This window comes from Mobula hypostoma, chromosome 12 (assembly GCF_963921235.1).
Source record: "Mobula hypostoma chromosome 12, sMobHyp1.1, whole genome shotgun sequence".
Lineage (NCBI taxonomy): Eukaryota > Metazoa > Chordata > Chondrichthyes > Myliobatiformes > Myliobatidae > Mobula > Mobula hypostoma.
Window position 1 is genome coordinate 50,913,422 of NC_086108.1, and position 23,241 is coordinate 50,936,662.

Here is a 23,241-nt window from a genome sequence, read left to right on the forward strand (position 1 = left end):
CCCTCAACAGCATTGATGTTCAGAGTGATCTTGGAGTTCAAGTCCATAGCTCACTGAAAGTGGCCGCACAATAGGTAGGGTGATAAAGAAGGCCTACAGCATTTTTGACTTCACTGGTCAGAGCACTGAGTATAAGAATAAGAAAGTCATGATGCAGCTATATAAAACTTTGATTAGGCCACATTTTGGAGCATCGCGTGCAGCTCTGATTGTTCAATCACATGCAGGATGCAAAGGCTTTGGAAAGGATGCAGAAGAGGTTTGCCAAGATGTTGCCTAGATTAGAAGGTGTGAACTATAAGGAGACAAGCTTGGTTTGTTTTCTCTGAGCATCAGAAGCTGGATGGATAATAGATAATATGAAATTTTGAGAGGCATTGATACGGTGGACAGTTGGCATCTTTTTCCTAGGGTAGAAATCGAATATATATTTAAAGAGGAAAATTTTAAAGGAGATGTGTGGGGCAAATTTTTTTATACAGAGAATGGAAGGCCTGTCAGGAGCAATGCTGGAAGCAGGTATGAAAGTGGTATTTAGTAAGTTTTAGGTCCATGCAGAGTATGGAAGGATTGATCATACACTGGCTGAAGAGATTTACTTTAATTTGCTATCATGTTCAGCATGGACATTGTGATCCAAAGGGTCTGCTGTTGTGCTGTACTCTTCTGAGTTATTCTTTAAAATCACTTTTCATTTTAAATGTCAAATTATGACACTGAACATTTCACATGTTTGTCAGGAATTATGTTCAAAGACAAAACATTCATGCATTAATTATTTTAAAAACAAATTGTCGCTTGCTGGCAGTGCCTTTTGTTGAAAAGGTAGTGCAACCTATATGTTGTCATGTGAATGATGAGATTACCTTATGATTTTACATCAAGCAGTAGTAAATCAAGGCAACTGTACTCACTGGTAAACCTGTACAGTTTATAAACCGGAAAGCTACCCACCATGGATCAGACTGAAGAAGCCTCTCGGATCAGTGGTGAAACATCTTCTAGACACCACAGCAAGTCCAGTTACCTTGATTTACTACTGCTTGATATACGATGACCTGAATGACTGAGAACCTTCGTTGACTTATGATTTTATGTTAAAAGTTCAATAGCGACTATGCCTTTAATGCAGTCAGTACATCTATCAATGAACTTTATGTCTAAGTTGTCATGCAGAGATTTGCTAATAAGGTTTCACAGTTGCAGACTGCTGACATTATTGGCCATTCAGATGGACCTACTCTGTTCCTTTCCTTGCCGCCTTTAATTGTGCTCATTTGCAAATCTAGTCCTTTTGAAATGAAGTGATAGTTAGTCTCAGTTATCATTGGAGTTTAAAGTAATCTATGTATGAACAATCTCTAATAATCTCCACATATTTGCTAACCATTACCAGGCTAATGTTAAAGGACAGACTGACTGAATGTACTTTCAAGCGGAGTTATTTGACTGACTGCCTCTTGTACTGAGATTGAGAAGAAAATAATTTCAGTGATTGTGTTAAATCAGTTTGTGCACCAAAGTAGTTGCACAGCTCTTTACTAGACTGGCAACAATAATGCAAGTGAATCCCTTGACGATCTGGTCACCTGTGAACTCTCTGGGCACTGGATACATAGGGTTAACCCACTTTGCAACACAACCACACAGCATAAGGACACCAGTACTGTGGATGGCATGAGGACCAGATGATGTTGATATTCAACAAATTGAGTGGAAGTTTTGGAGCTTAATAAGACTTAACATCTAGAAATAAGTTTGCACTGGCCCACATCTTGCCAGCAGTAAAGATGACAAGAATAAGCGCATTTAACCTAATACCAGGATAACTGGATAGACTGACCTATATGATGCTCCTGATGTCACAAATGATTTTCCAGCTTATCCCCTGTTGGTCTAATAGCATTAAGTATTCAGTCCTAATTGTGCAAGATTGTGCTTGCACCTGGTGGTGTAATGGGTATTGAGTGAAAATACATTTACATAGTACCTAAATATTTGAGCGCTTTAATGATTTGGAAAAGGTAGAGAGGGAGGTGAGGGAGAGGGAGGTGAGAGAGCGGGGGGGGGTTAGGGAGAGGAGGTGAGGGGTGAGGGAGGGGGGAGGGAGAGAGGGATGAGGGGGAGGGGCTGAGGGAGGGGGGAGAGGGAGGTGAGAGAGGGAGAGTGTGTGTGTAAGGGGTTGTATTATTAATCAGGGACAATAACACAAGCTGCATGCAGAGGGGACATCACTCACTGTGCACACAGATAGAACTGAAGAATAAGAAAGGTTCCATCACGTTGATGGGAGTATGAGTATACTTCAGACTCACAAATGCCTCTGGGACGTGGATGAATGGAAATGCAGAAAGATTAGGGAAAATGCAAAAACATGGCTATTGTAGTGAGTGACTTCAGCATCTCTAATATAGACTCAGACCACATTTCAAGAGGTTTAGATGCAGCAGAACTTGTTAGGTGCATCCAGGAATGTTTTTAAATCAATATGTAGTGGAGGAGCCATATTGGACTTGCTGTTGGGAAATTAACCTGGCCAAGGTGACTTGCTTTCAGTTTGAGAAAAGAGAACAGTGACCATAACTCCTTTAAATGTGAGTAAGAACATTGTGGAAGAATATGAAATTGGAACAGGAGAAATTTGGAAACAGGTTTATTATCACTGTCTTATATATAAAGTTGTTGTTTTGCATCAGTACTATAGTGCAAAGACATGAATTTAGCCTCAGTTACAAAATGAATACCAAAGAAAGAAGAAATGAGTAGGGTTCATGGGCTTGTCAGAAATTTGATAGCAGAGGTGAAGCCGCTGTTTCTGAATCATTGAGTATGGGTCTTTGAGCTGCTGTAGCTCCTCCCTGTTAGTAGTAACAAGGCATCTTTCAGATGGTGAGAGCCCTTAGTAATGGATGACATCTTCTTGAGGCATCACTTCTTAAAGATGTCCTCGATGACAGGGAGGTTGTGAGCATGTTGAAGCTGGCTGTGTCTATGACACTGTGCAGCCTTGCAATCCAGTGCCTTCAATAGCAGTCTGGGAAACAACCAGTTAGAATGTTCTCCACCATAAATCTGGGAAACAATCCAGTGCCTTCAATAGCAGTCTGGGAAACAATCGGTTAGAATGTTCTCCACCATAAATCCATAAAAACTTGCAAGTCTTTGACTGCATACCAAATCTCCCGAAATTCCTAACAAATTAGTTTTTGGGGAACTTTCTTTATTGTTGAATTGTGTGTTTGGCCCAGGATAGATTCGCTGAGAAGTCCACACCCAGGAACTTGAAGATGCTCACCCTTTGCACAACTGACCCCTCAATGAGAACTGGTGTGAGTTCTCTTAATCTCCCCTTTAATGAAGGCCACAATCAATTTCTTAGTTTTGCTCATGTTAAATAAGAGGTTGTTGTTGTGACACTACTCAACCAGCAAATCTATCTTATTCCTGTATGCCTCCTCACCACCATCTGAGCTCTTACAATTGTGTCACCTGCAAATTTATAGATGTCATCTGAACTATGATGAGCCACACAGTCAAGAGAGTAGAGCAGTGTGCTATGCATGCATATTCGAGCTACACCTCAGTTGTTAGGAACTAGTGAATTTTATAAAGCTGTTTTTGGGCAAGTCCACATCTGGCATGGAGGGTTTTTAAAGATCAGCTGTACAAAGTACAGGATGGATACCTTTCAGGAGGACAAGGATGACAAGAAAAAGAGCCTACATAAGGTTAGGAAGCTAAAAAAAAAAATCAAATGGAGCCCTCGAGGATTATAAAGCTAGAACTCATGAAGACAAATAGAACAGCTGGTAGGAGGAACATGAAAAGCCCTTGGTAAGTAGGGTTGAAGAAGACCCCAAGGTATTCTATGCATACATCAAAGGTAAAAGCTTAACTAGCAAGGGGTTTGGACTATTGAAGATTAAAGGAGGGAACATGTGCTTGGAGGCAGAGATCCTAAATAAGTAATTTGCATCAGTATTTACCAAGGAGAAGGATATGGAGGAAAATGAGATGAGTATGGAGCATGGTTAAGTTTGGTTAAGAATACCAAGCAGGATAAGTCTCCAGGGCCTTTTGGGATATACTCCAAGTTATTCAAAACAGCAAGAAATTAGATTGTTAGGGCCTTGACTAAGATCATTCTGCTTTCTTTAGCTACAAGTGAGGCCCTGATGAGCTAGTGAAGGAAGAAAGGAATGGCAAGCTTATACTGATTGGTTACAATGGGAGGAGCTTCATTGCTAGGAAAATCCATTAATCCTGGTTACCACCTTATCTTGGTCAATCTCTAATTCTTATATTCATAAAAGTATGGCATGTATTAAATGCCTGTTATGCTTATTAGTAATCACAAGAGGGCAAACTTATTCTACGTTCATCAATGTTCTCTCGTAAGCAGCATTTAAGTTGCTTTCCATGCTTTTCTTTCTAGTCACCAAGATTCCACTCATTGTTTCAGGCAGCATCTGTGGGGAGGAAAAGGCCTGTTCACATTTCAGAACAAAGATGTTCTGATGGATCTTCCACCTGCAAGGTTACTGTTTCTCTTTCCAGCTTTGCTGCCTGACTTGCTAAGTGTTTTCAGCATTTTTGATTTTTACTCATCTCTCTAGTTTAAAAAAAAATCATTCACTCAATATTTTCCATTTTTTGTTGATCACAGGGAATACGGCAAAGGTCCTGTTTATACAAATAAGTGGCTTGCTGCCATGTCAGGGAATATGAATAATGAACTGCACACTGTGGGACCGTGTAGACTTCCCTATTTTGAATTATTCCAGTGCATTAAAGTATATAAAATGATTAATGGTTGTGGCAATCAATTACCGGGGGCCTGTAGAGCATAAACTCACCCAGAAAATAATGCTATACGTTCTGTCCAAGTGTTAAAGCATGCAAGTAATGATAGTTCCTTTTTTTAAGCAACACATGCAAAATTCATCAATCCTGAAGTGTTTCAGCCTGAAGCACTGACTATTTATTCCCCTCTGTAGATGCTGCCTGACTTGTTGAGTTACTCCAGCATTTTATGTTTTGCTCCAGATTTCCAGCATCTGTTCAGGCCCCCTTTTGGCATGTGAGGAGGTCCAGAGAGCATGTTTATTTTTGCTTCCTATTTTCTGAGTATGAAATCAGTCTATATATTTGCTGAGAGAATGCAGGAGTCATCTGCTGAAGATAAAGGAGCCTGGAACAAAGTTGTTCTGATGGCAGTGGCTGCATTAGTGATGGACCAACATTGATGAACATGGATGGAATGGGTTTGTTTACAATAAGTTCGTGTTCCATAAATATTTTTGATTATTGACACCACAGATAAAGGAACCCCAACCTACAGTACCAAGTTAGGTCCCTCAACTATAGAGAAAGTGCAAAGGAGATTTACAAGGATGTTGCCTGGATTGGAAAGCATGTCTTAAGAGAGTAGGTTCAGTGAATTTGGCCTTTTCTCCTTGGGATGACAGAGGATGAGAGGTGATCTGATAGAGGTGTATATTATGATGAGAGGCATTGACTGTGTGGATAGCCAGAAGCTTTTCCCAGGGCTGAAATGGCTATCACAAGGGGCATAGTTTTAAGGTGCTTGGAAGGAGGTACAAGGAAGATGTCAGAGATAAGTTTTTCCACACAGAGAGTGGTGGGTGGGTGGAATGCACTGCCAGTGAAGGTGGTAGAGGTGGGTACAATAGGGTCTTTTAAGAGACACATAGATTGGTACATTAGAAAAATAGAGGGCTGTGCAGTAGGGAAATTCTAGACAGCTTCTAGAGCAGATTACATGGTCAGCACAACATTGTGGGCCGAAGGGCCTGCAATGTTCTGTAGATTTCTAAGTTTCTATGTAACAGGTAGAGTAAATTAGTCTAAAACTATGGTGGAGTATGTGGCAGGGAAGGGTTGGATTGATCTTGGAGTAGGTTAAAAGGTCAGCACAAAGAGCCTGTACTGTACTGTAATGTTCTAGTTTCCACCCTTTCATGAACCTCAGTGGTAGCCCATGAAGGCACCTTGATTTTTAATTTTTCTCAACCATCCGACTGACACTGCTCCCTCTCCAACAAGGCCAAAAATAGAAAATGTTCGGGAAGAATGCAAACCAGTCTGTTCTGAAAATCATGACCTGTAATTTCAACACCAACTATTAGAAGGTCTTGTCTTTCTCTGGAACATTTTCTTACAAAATCTTATTTTTAAAGTTACAAAGTCTTATATTACAGCTCTTTGTAAAGAAACATTACATCATGATTTGTATTATATAACAGTATTACCAATAGACATAATTGACCTTGTAATGAAATTGACCATTTTTCAGATACCTTTCCATTGCTCACCTGTCCTAGAATGAACCGCGGACAAAGCTGGGATGAAGATGTGGAATCCGAAGGAAATCTTGAATTATCAGCTTCTAATACAGGTAATCTAATAAATTTGACGTGTTCTATTGGGTTGTTCCATCACATTGAGATTAGAGTCATCATGCTGTGGTACGTCGAGTTTTTAAAACATTTTAAACTGCATCACTGAGGCCAAGTAGGTGGGAAAAACTAACCAACAGTTGAACCTCTGAGCTTTCCTTTTATTTTTAGTTTCAGAATAACCAACAGGAGATTGAAAATAAGGGGTTACATATCATTATTTTTTAAAGATATTTTTGACTTCCATTGACCAGCCTATTCCTGTAGGTGTACTTTGGTTTCTGGTAGAGGTGGTGTTCAATTCACTTGCCTCAGGAGTACTAGGGCAATGAACAATGAACCTGTTAGTGAATTTCAGTGCTCTCACATGATCTCCTTTATTATAAATAGAGCCGTGAATTCCATGTGGATATTACCCAAAGAATATAGAATTAAATCAAATACTCTGAACTCAAATTTATAACTGTAACTGATAACCATTTGTTTATCCTAATATAGAGTAGCTTTTCCTGGATTTCATAGCAATGGTACACCAGTATACTTTCTCAACCTTTCAATAATTTATTCTTTACTTGATCTCTCTGTATATACATCCCCTTTAGAAATTAGCTTTCTAAATTACATTGCCCTTTCTCATCCTTCCTATCAAAACTTAACAGTTCAGAATTTTTCATCCACATATTCCACCAGCCTGTCTGTTTCTACTAGGTCTATTGCTATCCTCTAATTATTATAATTGGAGAATTTGAATTCCCAAAGTTATTAAGTTCAGCCATGTATATCTGATGTGTTCGATGTTGTTGCGATAACAGGAGCTACAGGGAGGTCCTGATGATGAAGGTCATGTCCTTTTCTCATTAGTACTATCAGGGAGGAAGTACAAGAGCCTGAAAACACACACACTCAACACTCTAGGAGAACTATTTCCCCTCCACCATCAGATTTCTGAATGGTCCATGACACTACCTCACCATTTTGATCACTTTTTGCATTACCTATTTTTAAATAATATTCCTTATTGTAACTTTTTTTTAATGTATTGCACTGTACCACAAAACAAATTTCATGACATATGCCGGTCATAATAAACTTAGAATTTAAGGTAAAGCAAATGAAAAGCTTGCGTGAACATTACCATTAGTGCTATTCCTCGGCATTTTTCTTTCACATGGCCATTGATTTCCTCCCTAATTCCCGTGCCACAAGCATACTTGAGGGGTAATTTACAACAGTCAGCTAAGCACAGGTAGCACATGAGGTCGCATTCAAACTAGTGAGTTGAGCAGCAGCATCACTATCTGCTACATCATTTTGCCACTCTTGGTGCTGGATTTTGTTACTGTGTCATACAATTTTGTATAACTACACTGGGGCAATGTTATTAGTAATGTGCACATGTCTAGCAGAAAACAAAATTAAAACAGTTTCATTTCTAGGTCCAAAAGGAGTGATCAATGACTGGAGGAAATTTAAACTAGAAAGCGAGGACCATGAAATTTCTTCAGATAAAAAGCAACTCCTTAGACAACTGTCATCACCATACCACTCTTTTAGTAAGGAGGACAAGGATACTCGAAAGAAATTCACTCGAAAGGTGAGCAAAAACAGGAAAGATAATCAATTACAAAGCAAAGAAGATTTAAAATTAATTTGATAAACTGAACATGTTGATTTGTAGAAGTGGAGAACAAATTTGGTTAAAAAATGCAGAATGCAACACATTCCAAAGAGAAAGAGGAGGATGAGAGAGTGTACCTACACCAATTACAACATATAGGCAATCAGAATGAAAGGAATTATATTAATTATATATTAAGGATCTACCACCTTAATAAAGGAATCATGCAGCCAACTAGAAGGCAGTTAGAGGAAGAAATAAGGGAAGTAAACCAGTAGTAACCTCAAGTGCTTTGTGGAGTTTAAGTGTTCTTCCTGTGACTGGTTTTCTTTCCTAGGGCTTCAGTTTTCTCTCAGATCCCAAAATCATGCCAGTTAGTAGATTAATATACCAGTGCAAATTATCCCAAGTGAGTAGGTGAGTTGTAGGGTAAGGAGGAGTTGGTGGGAATATGAGGAGTGCATAGGGATTGAGAAAATGGGAATGGAATTGCTCTACGAGCCACTGATGGACTTGATGACTTGAAATTGTCTCTTTATTAATTCTTAGGAAAATACGGAAATACAGAGCAGCAGTTATAGAATAAAAGGACAAAAGGAAGAAACAGAACAAGGAATAATGAGAATTCTATTATTTTGGGGGTCTATTTTCTTAGTACATAAATCCTAGCAAAATAATCATTCTTAAATACAATAATGGGTAGTAAATTAAAATATACTGGAAAATTAAAATCAGCAGAACGTTTTGTTGATTATGGCATTGTAAGGTTCAAGATTACAATGAGTAAGATTATTAAAACACCAAGAGATGTAAAACACTTGTGTAACTGACATATAATGAAGACATTACAATAAGAACAAGGAGTACAACTGGGATAGTCCATTTAACTTTTCAAGACTACTGTCATTTTAATAGGATCATAGCAGATTTTTAAAATCAACATCTCTTTTTTTGTGTTAACCTTGGGTCCTCCAATTCTCTTAATATCTAAAACTCTATAAATCTCTCTCAAAAGTATGTTCAGTAATGGATCCCCAATAGCCTTCTGGAGGAGTGAATTCCAAAGACCCACTCTTGTCTGGTTGAAGAATTTTCTTTCCAACCCTGCCCTAAATGGGTCCCTTTGTTCAATATAACCTAGCTAGAGGAAACTGTGTATGTGAGGGTAGATGTGGAGTAGTAAGAACTTCGTACTTTGCAATGAGATCACCTCTATTTCTTTTAAACTCAAAGTAAGCATACAGGTACAGCAGGCAGTTAAGAAAGCTAATAGCATGTTGGCCTTCATAACAAGCGGAGTTGAGTATAGGAGCAAAGAGGTCCTTCTGCAGTTGTACAAGGCCCTGGTGAGACCCCACCTGGAGTATTGTGTGCAGTTTTCGTCTCCAAATTAGAGGAAGGACAGTCTTGCTATGGATGGAGTGCAGCATAGGTTCACTGGGTTAATTCCAGGGATGGCGGGAATGTCATATGTTGAAAGATTGGAGCGACTGGGCTTGTATATACTGGAATTTAGAAGGATGAGAGGGGATCTGATTGAAACATATAAGATTATTAAGGGATTGGACACACTAGAGGCAGGAAACATGTTCCCGATGTTGGGGGAGTCCAGAACCAGAGGCCACAGTTTAAGAATAAGGGGTAGACCATTTAGAACGGAGTTGCAGAAAAACTTTTTCACACAGAGGGTTGTGGATCTATGGAATGCTCTGCCTAAGAAGGCAGTGGAGGCCAACTCTCTGGATTCTTTCAAGAAAGAGTTAGATAGAGATCTTAAAGATAGCAGAGTCAGGGGATATGGGGAGGAGGCAGGAACAGGGTACTGAGTGTGGATGATCAGCCATGATCACAGTGAATGGTGGTGCTGGCTCAAAGGGCTGAATGGCCTACTCCTGCACCTATTGTATAAACCCATGTAATCTCTTGTGCTTACTTTAACCTGGTATAACAAACCTTCCATTCAAGGATTCAACCAAAGCAACAAAGCACTCTTCCTTTAGAAGTATATCCTTCAATGAATAAGATCAAGCCTGTATACAATATTCCAATGTTGTTTCATCAAGCAGGAACACATTTAGTCTTTACTCTTGCAGTGTAATCCTTTCACCATAGAGGCCTATATGCAGTTTGCTTCCTAATTGCTCACTTCATCTCAGTTAATTTTAAGTAATTCATAGAAAGGGCTCCTGGGAACACAAAACATCTTACACCTCTCACCATTTTAAAAACTACAATCAGGAAAGAAGTTAAGAAAATAAAGCACAATAATATTTTTTAAAGAATAAATAAATATATTATACAAATAAAGGTAAATCTTTAAAAGAGTAAACAACAATGTACCAAGAAAATGCCACAAACAAGAAATCAGATTATTTGTCACTGTGGATGCTTCAGTGAATTAAATAGTCTTGAATCAAAAAAGGAAAATAAGCATTTTTGTATTAAAGACAAGGCAGATACTGTACAAACAAAAATCCAGGAAATAATTTGAAATTCAAGAATGAGCAAGTCAGCACTAAAGCAATTAGACTTTTATTCCTGAATGATACTGATGCCTTAGGCAATTCACAATGAGTTACATCTTCCCATGATAAATTAACATTCTTTTGCAAAGCTTTTGTTTTCTTTTTATCCTTCTGAAACAGATGAGTGTACAAGAATATGAAATGATTCAAGATGAGGAAGATGAAGCTTGCCTTCGTAGGTACCGCAAGCAATGCATGCAAGAGATGCACCAGCAGCTAAGCTTTGGCCCCCAGTTTGGAATGCTTTATGAGCTTGAAAGTGGGGAGCAATTCTTGGAAGTGATTGAAAAGGAATTGAAAAAAACTACAGTGATGGTGAATGTTTACGAGGACAGAGTGAAGGGATGCGAGTCTTTGATTAACTGTTTAACATGCCTTGCTTTGGAATATCCTTTGGTTAAGTTCTGTAAAATAAAGGCCTCTAACACTGGAACTAGTAACCGCTTCTCTGATAATATTCTACCAGCACTATTGGTGTACAAGGCAGGAGAACTAATTGGCAACTTCCTTCACATTACCGAGCAGCTGGGTGAAGAATTTTTTGCGGTGGATGTTGAAACTTTCCTCAATGAATATGGCCTTTTGCCAGAAAGAGAATTCACTGCTTGTGAAAATGCTAGTGATGGCAGTGATGTAGATATTGAATGAATGTTAATACAGTGGAGCCCATCTCACATCAGTCCCAGGTACATAAAAGCTTAAAAACTATGCACATTTTGATGCATACTTGCAATAATATTCCAATGCCTCTGTAATTCACTGATTTCTATATGTGGATTTACTAGTATATATACAAACACATTAGAAGGAACAGATCATAGTTACTTGATTTACTGTTGTGCAGTATTATCTGAGCTTCTGCATACACATTCCCCCAGGAGCTTGATTTTCCTGTACTACACAGATAGGGCAGCATGGTAATGTAATGGTTGGCACAACACTTTACATTATCAGTGACCTTGGTTCAATTCCTGCCGCTTTCTGTGAGGAGTTTGTACATTCTCCCCATGACTATGTTGGTTTCCTCTGGGTGCTCGAGCTTTCTCCCACAGTCTAAAGATGCACTGTTCACAGGTTAATCGATTTATTGTAAATTGTCCCATTATTAGGCTAGGATTAAATTGAGGATTGCTGAGTAGCTCGAAGGCCTGGAAAGGCCTATTCTAGCTTGATAATTAAATAAATAAATCCCTAGCTTTTTATAGTTAATGACAACATCCTACATCTACCTTGGGTAGAAAAGTCTGAAGATTCACAACTCTGGAAGAAGATAATTATCTCAATTTCATCAGTCTTTTATTTTTAGATTATGTCTACATGCACTCTTGGCTTTTCCTTTACCTTTCTTCGCTCTCTTAAATAAAAAGAAAATTAATTATTATGCATTGCACATTAACTGCTACAATACTGTTATTCCATGATCTAGAGTAAACTCCATTAAGTCTGCTCTGCCACTAAGTATGATCAGACAAATACCTCTTTCAACACTCTCTCTCTGTGTACCCTTTCTTGTGAAAGCCTAAATTATAAAACTTTGGTTATCAAAACAAAATCTTCAAAATTGAGTGCAGAGCTCGATCTATGATTTGACCATTAAGTTGTTACAATAGCTTGTTCATTACTTCCTTGTTTCCATTTCAGATACACTGTGGAGTTCTGATGGGAAAAAACTCTAGTGAACCACAATGGAAAATTTTCATGGCACTTTGTTATTTCAGACTACAACACTGTCATGAAAGCTTCAGGAAACCATGAATGAGTGAGGGTAGAAATTTGTCTTTGACAATTGCATAACATTATTATTCTCAGCTACAGAACCTGACATTTAATTCCACCGACTCCAATAGAATTAAATAATTAGAGGTTGCTATATTGAGTCGTAAATCCCTTATCCACCAACTTACACCACTGCCTAAAGTACATTTCTAGCCCTTGGTCTCATCAATGAAAATTTGAATTTGATAATAGGAACATCTTGTAATTTGGAAAAAAAGGTGAAAAGGTAGAAATGGACTTCACTGTATTGGTCAGTATTAACTGAGTGTAGCCTTTGTTCTACTTCCCCCCCCCCCCACCCCGTAAAAACTATTGCTTGCCTCTGTAAACAATTCACAAATGTCATCTAAGAAATAGACTAGTTTTATTACAGTGCCCTTGTTTAAATGATATAGAAACTTGAATGAATAGACCTAAAATAATTAAATGCTACTATATATTTTAATACATGTGGAATTGCTTTACAGAGAAATTTAGTTTAACATTGATGTATTAGGAAGTTGAAATAAATTGAAATAGTAAATAAATGGGAAACATTTCATATATAATCTGAGGATAGTGAGAGTAGATATCTTTGATCTAGTGCTAAGATCCACTCTATAGATATCTACCATAAAGCAGCCATATTTTTTGTTGCAAATTGTCTCCCACTCTGTACATTTCCAAACATTTCTCATTTTTACATTGTATAATATAATTTTATTATAGAAAATATTGTGTCTTTTGTTCATTAAAGGCTTCAAATTACAATAGCAATATAATAAAGATGAAGTCTTTAGCAGTACATGCCTGAAACGTCTGTTCCAAAAAATTCTTAATAGTGATAAAAGAAACATAACATGGCTTCATACTATACAGGAAACTATGAGAAAAGTAGTTACCTGAATTCATACCTGTAATCAAGTTCTGGGGGCACAGATTACTTGTATGCAAGACTGTAATTCTTCCACATTATATCTTTGATATTTGAAAGAACATCAAGTAATAAAAGTGGATTCTGGTTAACTGGGTAATCAGTTAATTGGAACAGCCGCTTATTTGGGACAGCTCTTAAGAACAAAAACTGAGAAAATAGCCAGGACACTATGCAGCTTAATTGAGACAGGAGACTGTTGATGAATAATTTCTAACTAGTGTCAATCCTGTGAACTTGTGCAGCCATTAGATACTACACTGTACTTAGAGTGAATTTTTAAAATAACATCAATTGCATGTGTTGTGTTCAAAAAGCTGTGATTTCCATCACTGATAGTTGGCAAGAAATAAGCAGCAAGACAATTCAGACTGTTTTGCTCACTGTAGTTTTAAGCATCAGGCTTAGAGATGCCAGAAATGGCCAGGAGTGAAAATGAAACAATTTTACAACTTCAACAAGTTAGGAACTAAGAAGAATTTGAAGGTATCAACAATCATCAAAAGCATTGTATGAAGGAGATAGTCTACTATCTGCACTAGGTGTCTGTGCTGACTTTGTTTATTTGCAGTCTATCAAAAGATCATGGCAGCATACACTGGATCAATTCTTCCACCAATGACTATTAGAAACTAATAGTTTTATAGTACTGTAGTGGTATTGGTAGTGTTCTAATTTGTCCTGCATCTTATTTAAATATATTAATTATTGCTCAGTTATAGTTTTTTTATACAAACATTGTACATTTTAAACTATTTCCAAAAAAACTTCAGCTAATTAGTGCAACCGCATATTGACCAAAATGTACTGGTCCTGATGTGTCCTAATTAACCAGAATCCACTGTATTTAGTCTACAGCAGAGGAGACTACGCTCTGTCAATGATTTAGATAGTGGAATTGATGCCTTTGTAGCAAAGTTTGTGGATGATATGAAGATAAGTGGAGGGGTTGGTAGTGCTAAGCAAGCAATATGATTGCAGTAGAACTTAGGCAAATTGGAATAATGGGCAAAATAGTGGCGGAAGGGGTAGTGTTGGGAAATGTATGATAATGCATTTTGGTAAATGAACAATAGTGCAGACTATTACCTAAATAGGGAGGTGCAAATGGACTTGGGAATCCTCATGCAGGACTCCGAGAAGGTTAATTCACCGATTGAGTTTGTGGTAAAGGCGGCAAATGCAATGTTGGCATTTATTTCAAGGGGAATAGAGTATAAAAACAAGGAGATAATGCCGAAGCTTTGTAAAACACTAGTCAGGCCGCACTTGGAGTATTGCCAACAGTTTTGGGCCCCTTATCTCAGAAAGGATGTATTGTCATTGGAGAGAGTCCAGAGGAGGTGCATGAGGATGATTCCAGGAATGAAGGGGTTAACATATGAGGAGCTTTTGGCAGCTTTGGGCCTGTACTCACTGAAATTTAAAAGAATTTCATTGAAACCTACCAAATGTTGAAAGGACTAGATAAGGTGGATGTGGAGAGAATGGTTCCTCAAAATTGAGGGGCGTTTTAGAACAGAAGTAAGAGGAGGAATTTTTTTTTAGCCAGAGAATAGTGAATCTGTGGAATGCCTCGCCACAGATTGTGGTTGAGGCCAAGTTCATGGGTATATTTAAAGCAGAAGTTGATAGATTCCTGATTGGTTAGGGTATCAAGGGATATGGTGAGAGGGCAGGTGTATGGGGTTGAATGGGATTTGGGTTCAGCCATAACAAAATGGCAGAATGGACTCAATGGGCTGATTGGCCTAAATCTGCTCCTATATCTTATGAAGAGAAAATCCAGCCCTATTGCCCAATTCAAATCAGTAATGTAGAAAATGATTGTAATCTAGAAATATTTCTTCTGATCTTAAAACATACATATAGAATGCTGATCAGAGGTGAAACACTTCTTTTAAATCATCAGAAATAAACAAGTATGGAACAGAAAAGTTAAAAGAGACACTCAATATTACAAAAGATTCTCCTAATAGAACCAGGGAAAGATATTTTTACTCTTCTGTAAACCCGTAACAAAAGGTCATTAATACATTTCATATTACATAAGATTGCAGGTGGATTGAATGTCCCACAGGAATAATAGCATAATTAATCCATAAATTTGTAAAATAAAAAGTCACAAAATGTAAAAAGCCAATTTAGATGGATACAGAGAAAAGTGGAAAATGAGGTTAAATGAAAAAGTCCTTTCAGAGAACCTGTTGAAAAACATCTTCAGTGAAGATGTAAGCTTCTACTTTGTTTGTAAACAGATTAAGTGCATGGACATGAATGGTTGCGCGTGGATGTGCTTTAACAGGATTCTGTGTATTTCTATGGAATTTGGAAATGGATAATCAAAGGAAACCATCTGAAAATGAGATTCTTTACACCAAGTTCACGGTGGAGGAGGAGGAGACGATGGCAGCGTGACTGCAGTGCGTGCGGCCATTTCGGTGGTGATGTCTGTTATCTGTCGGGGACCGTGCACAATTCTGATTTGATGGAGACGGACGTGAGAGTGTGGAGGAACATCTGGAAAACTTCTGAAATGTCCGCTTCACTGCCGCTGCTACTGTGTGGTAACCGGAATCTCCGGAGCAGAAGGCCCCGAAATCCTCAGCTTTGCATGTTTCGGCGGCTGGGGCAAGGTCGAAGGTGCTCAGTAGAGGATGGCACTCAGGAGGCTGTATCGGAGAGGCTGGTCGGAAGCTCGAATTTTTTGGACGGATGGACTCAGTGTCGGCTGTGGTCAGCTGTTTCCAAGTTGACGGTGCCTAGAGGTTTATGGCAGGGAGTTTCTCCTTTTTGCCGCCTGCTATCGTGGACTCAGGAGTCTATTGACTCGGGGACTTTGAGACTTTATTTACCATGCCCATGGTTTGTTCTTCATCAAATTATGGTATTGCTTTGCACTGCTGTAACTATATGTTATAATTATGTGGTTCTGTCAGTGTTAGTCTTTGGTTTGTCCTGTTTTCTGTGATATCACTCCGGAGAAACATTGTATCATTTCTTAATGCATGTATGCATTTCTAACTGACAATAAAGAGGACTGAGTGTTCTCATAATCTAAAAAAAAGTAATGGTGCACCTTAATAATTCCTACTTTTCAAGGTTAATGGAATTGCATTAGTGTCAAGCCTGTGATGATACAAATATGAGGCCAAAATTCCAAGAAGAAGTCAGAATAAAACACATCTTTAGGATTAGGCACTAAACTTGTTCTCATATCCTGTTCCAACATTTTGAATAACTTTAATTATTCCACCTATCCTGACCAACTTTATCCTTTAGTCGACATTGCTGAAACTTTTGGTTATTTGGTCAATGGTTGTTCACATGGGCATGGTATATGCAAACTAGATGCCATATAATCCACTACTGCTTTTAGCTAGCTAGAAAATAATTCAGCTACCGTTAAATTCGGTAGCAAACTCAGTCTAATGATCAATATTAACCTTTGTTCTCCTGAATTCATCAGAGATATTAACAACCTGTACTAGACATCCTCTCCACATCCACTTATCAAGGCCTTTCAACAATATTAGGGAGATCTCTTAGGCTACATGAGCAACAGCAATCTTGCTCCTCCTGAATTCATCAGTGATATTAACAACCTGCATTCGGCACTGTGAGCATAACACAAACTTTCCTTTCACATGATCTTTCAAATTAATTGACAAGATTAATGACATCATCATCTTTCAGGCCAACATTTCCAGCATTGAAAATTTACTGATGCTTAACTTGCCCAAATGGAACTGACATTCTGGAGATAAAATTAATAAGGAGCCAATTTTCACCCAATTTGGTTAAGAGTGAGCTCACTGCTGACTTCAGATGTGAAAAAATAACATTGCTTTAGATTGATTTGCAACTCCTAGATGAAGGTCCTCTCAAGTGATCTTGGCCTCAGCAAAATTATAAACAATCTTCTGGAAGAAAGAAATCTTATCTTGTATATACACAATTATTCATGTGAAACATTGTTTCCACAGCTTTCCAATGATTCACTAAATAAATCCTCCCTCTTTTCCTTGGGAGCATACAGAAATCCAATGAGAATGGTGCCCTTCTTGTACTAACTGTCCTTACTTGACTTAAAGTACCTCCTGGTCCCTTGGGAATCGTACTGCAGTAATCTCTTAAGGTTAACTTTCAGGTTGAGTTGGTAGTAAGGAAAGCAATGCAATGTTAGCATTCATTTTGATAGGATTAGAATATAAAAGCAAGAATATAAAGCCACAGCTTTATAAGGCATTGGTCAGACTGCATTTGAAGTAGTGTGAGCAGTTTTGGTCCTTTATATAAAAAAAGGGTGTGCTGGTATTGGAGAGCATCCAGGAGAAGGTTCAAAAGACTTATTCTGGGAATAATGGGTTATCAAATGATGGCTCTGGGCCTGTACTCGCTAGAATTTAGAAGAATGATGGTGATCTCATTGAAACCTATTGAATTCTGGAATGCCTAAAAGTGGATGTGAAGGTGTTTCCAATAGAGGGCGAGTCTAGTACCAGAGGGTACAGCCTCAGAATACAAAGATGTCCTCTTAAGAACAGGGATGAGGAGGAACTTCTTTAGCCAGAGGGTGGTGAATCTATGGAATTCATTGCCACAGAGGGCAGTAAAGGCCAAGTCGTTGGGTATAATTAAAGCAGAGGTTGATAGGCTCTTGATTAGTAATGCCATCAAAAGTTATGGAAAAAGGCAGGAAAAATGGATTAAAAGGGATAATAAATTAGCCATCATGGTATAGAGGAGCAGTCTTGATGATGGCCTGAATGGCCTAATTTTGGTCCTACATCTATCGTTTTATTTTCCTTTGGTCTAAATCTAGTGAATGCCACTAGTGGAAGATAATTTACTCTACCAAGTTATTGAGTAAATGAAAATCTTTAGAAGCAACTCACTGCCTGTTAGCAGAACCACAGTCAATTTGAATTTTGTAACCCTATTCTAACCTGTGAAAGCAGCAAATGAGACGACTATTATATCGATAATGAACAATCCTTGCCTAATTAACACATTTCTGTCACAAATTTAACACCTGCACACACAAAGAAAATACCCAGAACCTACAAGACTCAGCACTAGAGGCACATTTGTATCTAGGAAGCTTTGGACATATTCCCTTCGTGTGGTGCACAAAAAAAAGGACGACAGAAAGGAACTTTGAAGCTAAAGAATTAACAAACAGGTGAGGGTTGTCAAAGTATACAGCAGGATACAGATCAATTGGAGAGATGAGCGGAAAAATGTAGATTTGAGTTTAATCCGAACAAGCGTGAGAAGGTACACTTTCGAAGGTTAAGTTTAAGGGGACAATAAGCAGTAAATGGTAGGATTCTTAGAAGCACTTAAAGGAGATATTGGAATGCAAGTCCATAACTTCTTGGAAGTGGGTACACATATATATAGGGTGGTAAAGGCATAGTCGTCAGTCGGTGTGATGAATATAAAAGTCATGAGGTCATGTTGCAGCTGTATAAAACTGGCCCAGCCACATTTGGAATCTTGTGTGTGGTTCTGGACATCATATTAAGGGAAGGATATGGAGGCTTCGGAGAGGGTTCAGAATAGGTTTGCTAGAACGTTGCCTGATCTAGAGAGCATTAGCTATAAGGAGAGTTTGGATAAACTTAATTATTCTCACTGGAGTACTGAAAGCTAGGTGAAACCTGACAGAAGCACAGAAAATTATGAGAAACATAGATTGGGTAGATAGTCAAGAGTCTTACTCCCAGATTGGAAATATCAATTAATGAAGAGCAAAGATTTAAGGTGAAGGGGAAGGAGATATGTGGTATGTAGTGGAAATATCCCAGGAGCCCACCACTTTCGGTGAAATTATGAACTTGTCCAGTACACTTCCTTTGATATTACCCTGTCTCACTTTAAATATATGCCCTCTAGACATTTCAGCCCTGGAAAATGGAAGTTGGATGTGTATCTATGCCTCTCATAATCTTATAAACCTCCACCAGGTCTCCCCTCAGCCTCTGCCATTCCACAGAAAGCAGCCCAAGTTTGTCCCATCTCTCTTTATAGTACCTGCCTTCTAATCTAGAAAGTATCTTGGTAAACTTCCTCTGTAACCCCCTTCATTGCCTCCACATCCTTATAATGGGGCAATCAGAAATGAAAGCATCCTTTAGATGCATGTTTAATAATTTAATAGTTTTATAAAGCTGCAGATTAACTTCCTGACTCTTGAACTCGGTGCCTTTACTAATAAAGTTAAAATTCCAGGGTTCCGATGTGATAGAGGCAGAGGAATGAAAGGTGGAGGGGTAGCATTGCTTGTCAGGGAAAATGTTACAGCAGTGCTCAGGCAGGACAGATTAGAGGGCTTGTCTACTGAGTCCTTATGGGTGGAGCTGAGAAACAGGGAAGGTATGGCCACATTAGTGGGATCATATTATAGACCACCCAATAGTCAGCGAGAATCTGCAGAGAAACTGCAGGAAACATAAAGTTGTGGTGGTAGGGGATTTTAATTTTCCACATATTGATTGGGACTCCCATACTGTTAGGGGTCTAGATGGGTTAGAGTTTGTAAAATGTGTTCAGGAGAGTTTTCTAAATCAATATATAGAGGTACCAACTAGAGGGGATGCAGTATTAGATCTCTTATTAGGAAACGAGTTAGGACAAGTGACGGAAGTGTGTGTAGGGGAGCACTTTGGTTCCAGTGATCATAACACCATTAGTTTCAACTTGATCATGGATAAAGACAGATCTGGTCCTAGGGTTGAGGTTCTAAACTGGAAGAAGGCCAAATTTGAAGAAATGAGAAAGGATCTAAAAAGTGTGCATTGGGATAGGTTGTTCTCTGGCAAGGATGTGATCGGTAAGTGGGAAGCCTTCAAAGGAGAAATTTTGAGAGTGCAGAGCTTGTATGTTCCTGTCAGGATTAAAGGCAAAGTGAATAGGAATAAGGAACCTTGGATCTCAAGGGATATTGCAACACTGATAAAGAAAAGAGAGTTGTATGACATGTATAGGAAACAGGGAGTAAATAAGGTGCTTGAGGAGTATAAGAAGTGCAAGAAAATACTTAAGAAGGAAATCAGGAGGGCTAAAAGAAGACGTGAGGTTGCCTTGGCAGTCAAAGTGAAGGATAATCCAAAAAGCTTTTACAGGTATATTAAAAGGATTGTAAGGGATAAAATTGGTCCTCTTGAAGATCAGAGTGGTCAGCTATGTGTGGAACCAAAAGAAATGGGGGAGATCTTAAATGGGTTTTTTTGTGTCTGTATTTACTAAGGAAACTGGCATGAAATCTATGGAATTAAGGGAAACAAGTAGTGAGATCATGGAAACTGTACAGATTGAAGAGGAGGTGGTGCTTACTATCTTGAGGCAAATTAAAGCGGATAAATCCCCAGGACCTGACAGGGTATTCCCTCGGACCTTGAAGGAGACTAATGTTGAAATTGCAGGGGTTCTGGCAGATATATTTAAAATGTCGGTGTCTACGGGTGAGGTGCCGGAGGATTGGAGAATGGTTCATGTTGTTCCGTTGTTTAAAAAAGGATCGAAAAATAATCCGGAAAATTACAGGCCAGTAAGTTTGATGTCGGTAGTGGGTAAGTTATTGGAGGGAGTACTAAGAGAATCTACAAGCATTTGGATAGACAGGGACTTATTAGGGAGAGTCAACATGGCTTTGTGTGTGGTAGGTCATGTTTGACCAATCTATTGGAGTTTATCGAGGAGGTTACCAGAAAAGTGGATGAAGGGAAGGCAGTGGATGTTGTCTACATGGACTTCAGTAAGGCCTTTGACAAGGTCCCGCATGGGAGGTTAGTCAGGAAAATTCAGTTGCTAGGTATACATGGAAAGGTAGTAAATTGGATTAGACATTGGCTCAATGGAAGAAGCCAAAGAGTAGAGAACTGCTTCTCAGAGTGGAGGCCTGTGACTAGTGGTGTGCCACAGGGATCAGTGCTGGGTCCATTGTTATTTGTCATCTATATCAATGATCTGGATGATAATGTGGTAAATTGGATCAGCAAATTTGCTGATGGTACAAAGATTGGAGGTGTAGTGGACAGTGAGGAAGGATTTCAAAGCTTGCAGAGGGATTTGGACCAGCTGGAAAAATGGGCTGAAAAATGGCAGATGGAGTTTAATACAGACAAGTGTGAGGTATTGCACTTTGGAAGGACAAACCAAGGTAGAACATACAGGGTAAATGGTAAGGCACTGAGGAGTGCAGTAGAACAGAGGGATCTGGGAATACAGATACAAAATTCCCTAAAAGTCGCATCACAGGTAGATAGGATCGTAGAGAGCTTTTGGTACATTGGCCTTTATTAATCAGAGTATTAAGAGCTGGAATGTTATGATGAGGTTGTATAAGGCATTGGTGAGGCCAAATCTGGAGTATTGTGTTCAGTTTTGGTCACCAAATTACAGGAAGAATACAAATAAGGTTGAAAGAGTGCAGAGAAGGTTTACAAGGATGTTGCCGGGACTTGAGAAACTCAGTTACAGAGAAAGGTTGAATAGGTTAGGACTTTATTCCCTGAAGCGTAGAAGAATGAGGGGAGATTTGATAGAGGTATATGAAATTATGATGGGTATAGATAGAGTGAATGCAAGCAGGCTTTTTCCACTGAGGCAAGGGGAGATAAAAACTAGAGGACATGGGTTAAGGGTGAAGGGGGAAAAGTTTAAAGGGAACATTAGGGGGGGCTTCTTCACACAGAGAGTGGTGGGAGTGTGGAATGAGCTGCCAAATGAGGTGGTAAATGCGAGTTCTTTTTTAATATTTAAGAATAAATTGGACAGATACATGGATGGGAGGTGTATGGAGGGATATGGTCCGTGTGCAGGTCAGTGGGACTGGGCAGAAAATGATTCGGCACAGCCAAGAAGCGCCAAAAGGCCTGTTTCTGTGCTGTAGTTTTTCTATGGTTCTATTTCTATGCTGTCTGCCTACTTTACCATTCTACCAACCTGTGCAGTCACTTTCAGAGAGCTGTAAACTAGGACCCCAACATTCTTCTGTACCTCAACACTCTTAAGGGTCTTGCCATTAATTGTTTACTGTCTCTTTACATCTGCTCTCTCGAAATACAACACCTTATACTGGCTGGATTAAACTCCATCAGCAATTCACCACCCATATCTGCAACTATATTCTATTTCCTAAACTATCCATATTGCCATGATCTTAGTACCATCTGCAAACCTACCAACTCACCCATCCACATTTTCTTCCAAGTCACTATTATATAACATTACTACGAACAACAGAGGTCCTAGTACAGATCCCTGCAGACATGACGAGACACAGACCTCTAGTCAAAATAAGTTCCACTGCCACCACCCTCTGATTTTTATGGACATGCCAATTTTGAATTCAAACAGCCAAGTCACCATGGATCCCTTACTTGTTAAAAACAGTCTAGAATCTTGCAACCTCAAAAAGATGTAAGATTATGATCAGAAAGAGTTAGAAGCAAATGATTTGTTTACACTGAAATTAAAATTTTCCAATTTTAGCAGCTCCAGGAACAATATAAAGTTGGTTACACTTTTTTAATAAATACAAGTTATCAAGTATTGCAGTCCATACTGATCAATAAAAAAGTGATACTACCAGACTACAAATGGCAACAAAATCTTGCTGTTAAGTGTTTATTCAAATGGAGCTGAGGATACAGTTTCAGACAAAAAAAGTTCGGGAACTGGATCTTATAAGTTCCTTGAAAATGGAGATCAATCATAGCTCAAGTTGATTCCTGTAAGAAAATAAAAAGAGGTGAGTTCCAAATTCTCTACATGTTCAACAAATTTTTGTAAAACTTCCATAAATGTTAATGCTTTTAATAAATGCATATTACTTTGCCAATGCTGCATGGCCAGTTTAGGACTACTGGTTCTCAATCCCAACCACACAAACAGAAGTCAAACTTTCATATTTCAGTTAACTTTCTGCAGAGGAATCTGTTAACTTTTATGGTAAAAAATACCAGATGGTGCAGTGATAAT

At 38.7% G+C, this 23,241-nt stretch overlaps 2 protein-coding genes across 6 annotated transcripts in view; one reads left to right on the plus strand and one right to left on the minus strand.

The window, feature by feature from the left end:
- pdcb (phosducin b) overlaps positions 1 to 12,530 on the plus strand; it is a 30,137-nt gene extending 17,607 nt beyond the window's left edge. For both annotated transcript variants that reach the window (XM_063064064.1, XM_063064065.1), the window contains 3 exons: positions 6,317 to 6,418; positions 7,856 to 8,013; positions 10,683 to 12,530. In XM_063064064.1, coding sequence (XP_062920134.1) covers positions 6,346 to 6,418; positions 7,856 to 8,013; positions 10,683 to 11,210 — 759 coding nt within the window. In that variant the 5' untranslated portion in view covers positions 6,317 to 6,345 and the 3' untranslated portion in view covers positions 11,211 to 12,530. The remainder of the gene's footprint in view (positions 1 to 6,316; positions 6,419 to 7,855; positions 8,014 to 10,682) is intronic.
- A 10,311-nt stretch (positions 12,531 to 22,841) lies between these two features.
- The window catches only part of odr4 (odr-4 GPCR localization factor homolog), a 95,846-nt gene continuing 95,446 nt past the window's right edge, over positions 22,842 to 23,241 (minus strand). For 2 of the 4 annotated variants that reach the window (XM_063064068.1, XM_063064070.1), the window contains exon 18: positions 22,842 to 22,991. In XM_063064068.1, the coding sequence (XP_062920138.1) occupies positions 22,980 to 22,991 (12 nt within the window). In that variant the 3' untranslated portion in view covers positions 22,842 to 22,979. The remainder of the gene's footprint in view (positions 22,992 to 23,241) is intronic. The other 2 variants (XM_063064066.1, XM_063064067.1) reach the window with 1 other exon arrangement.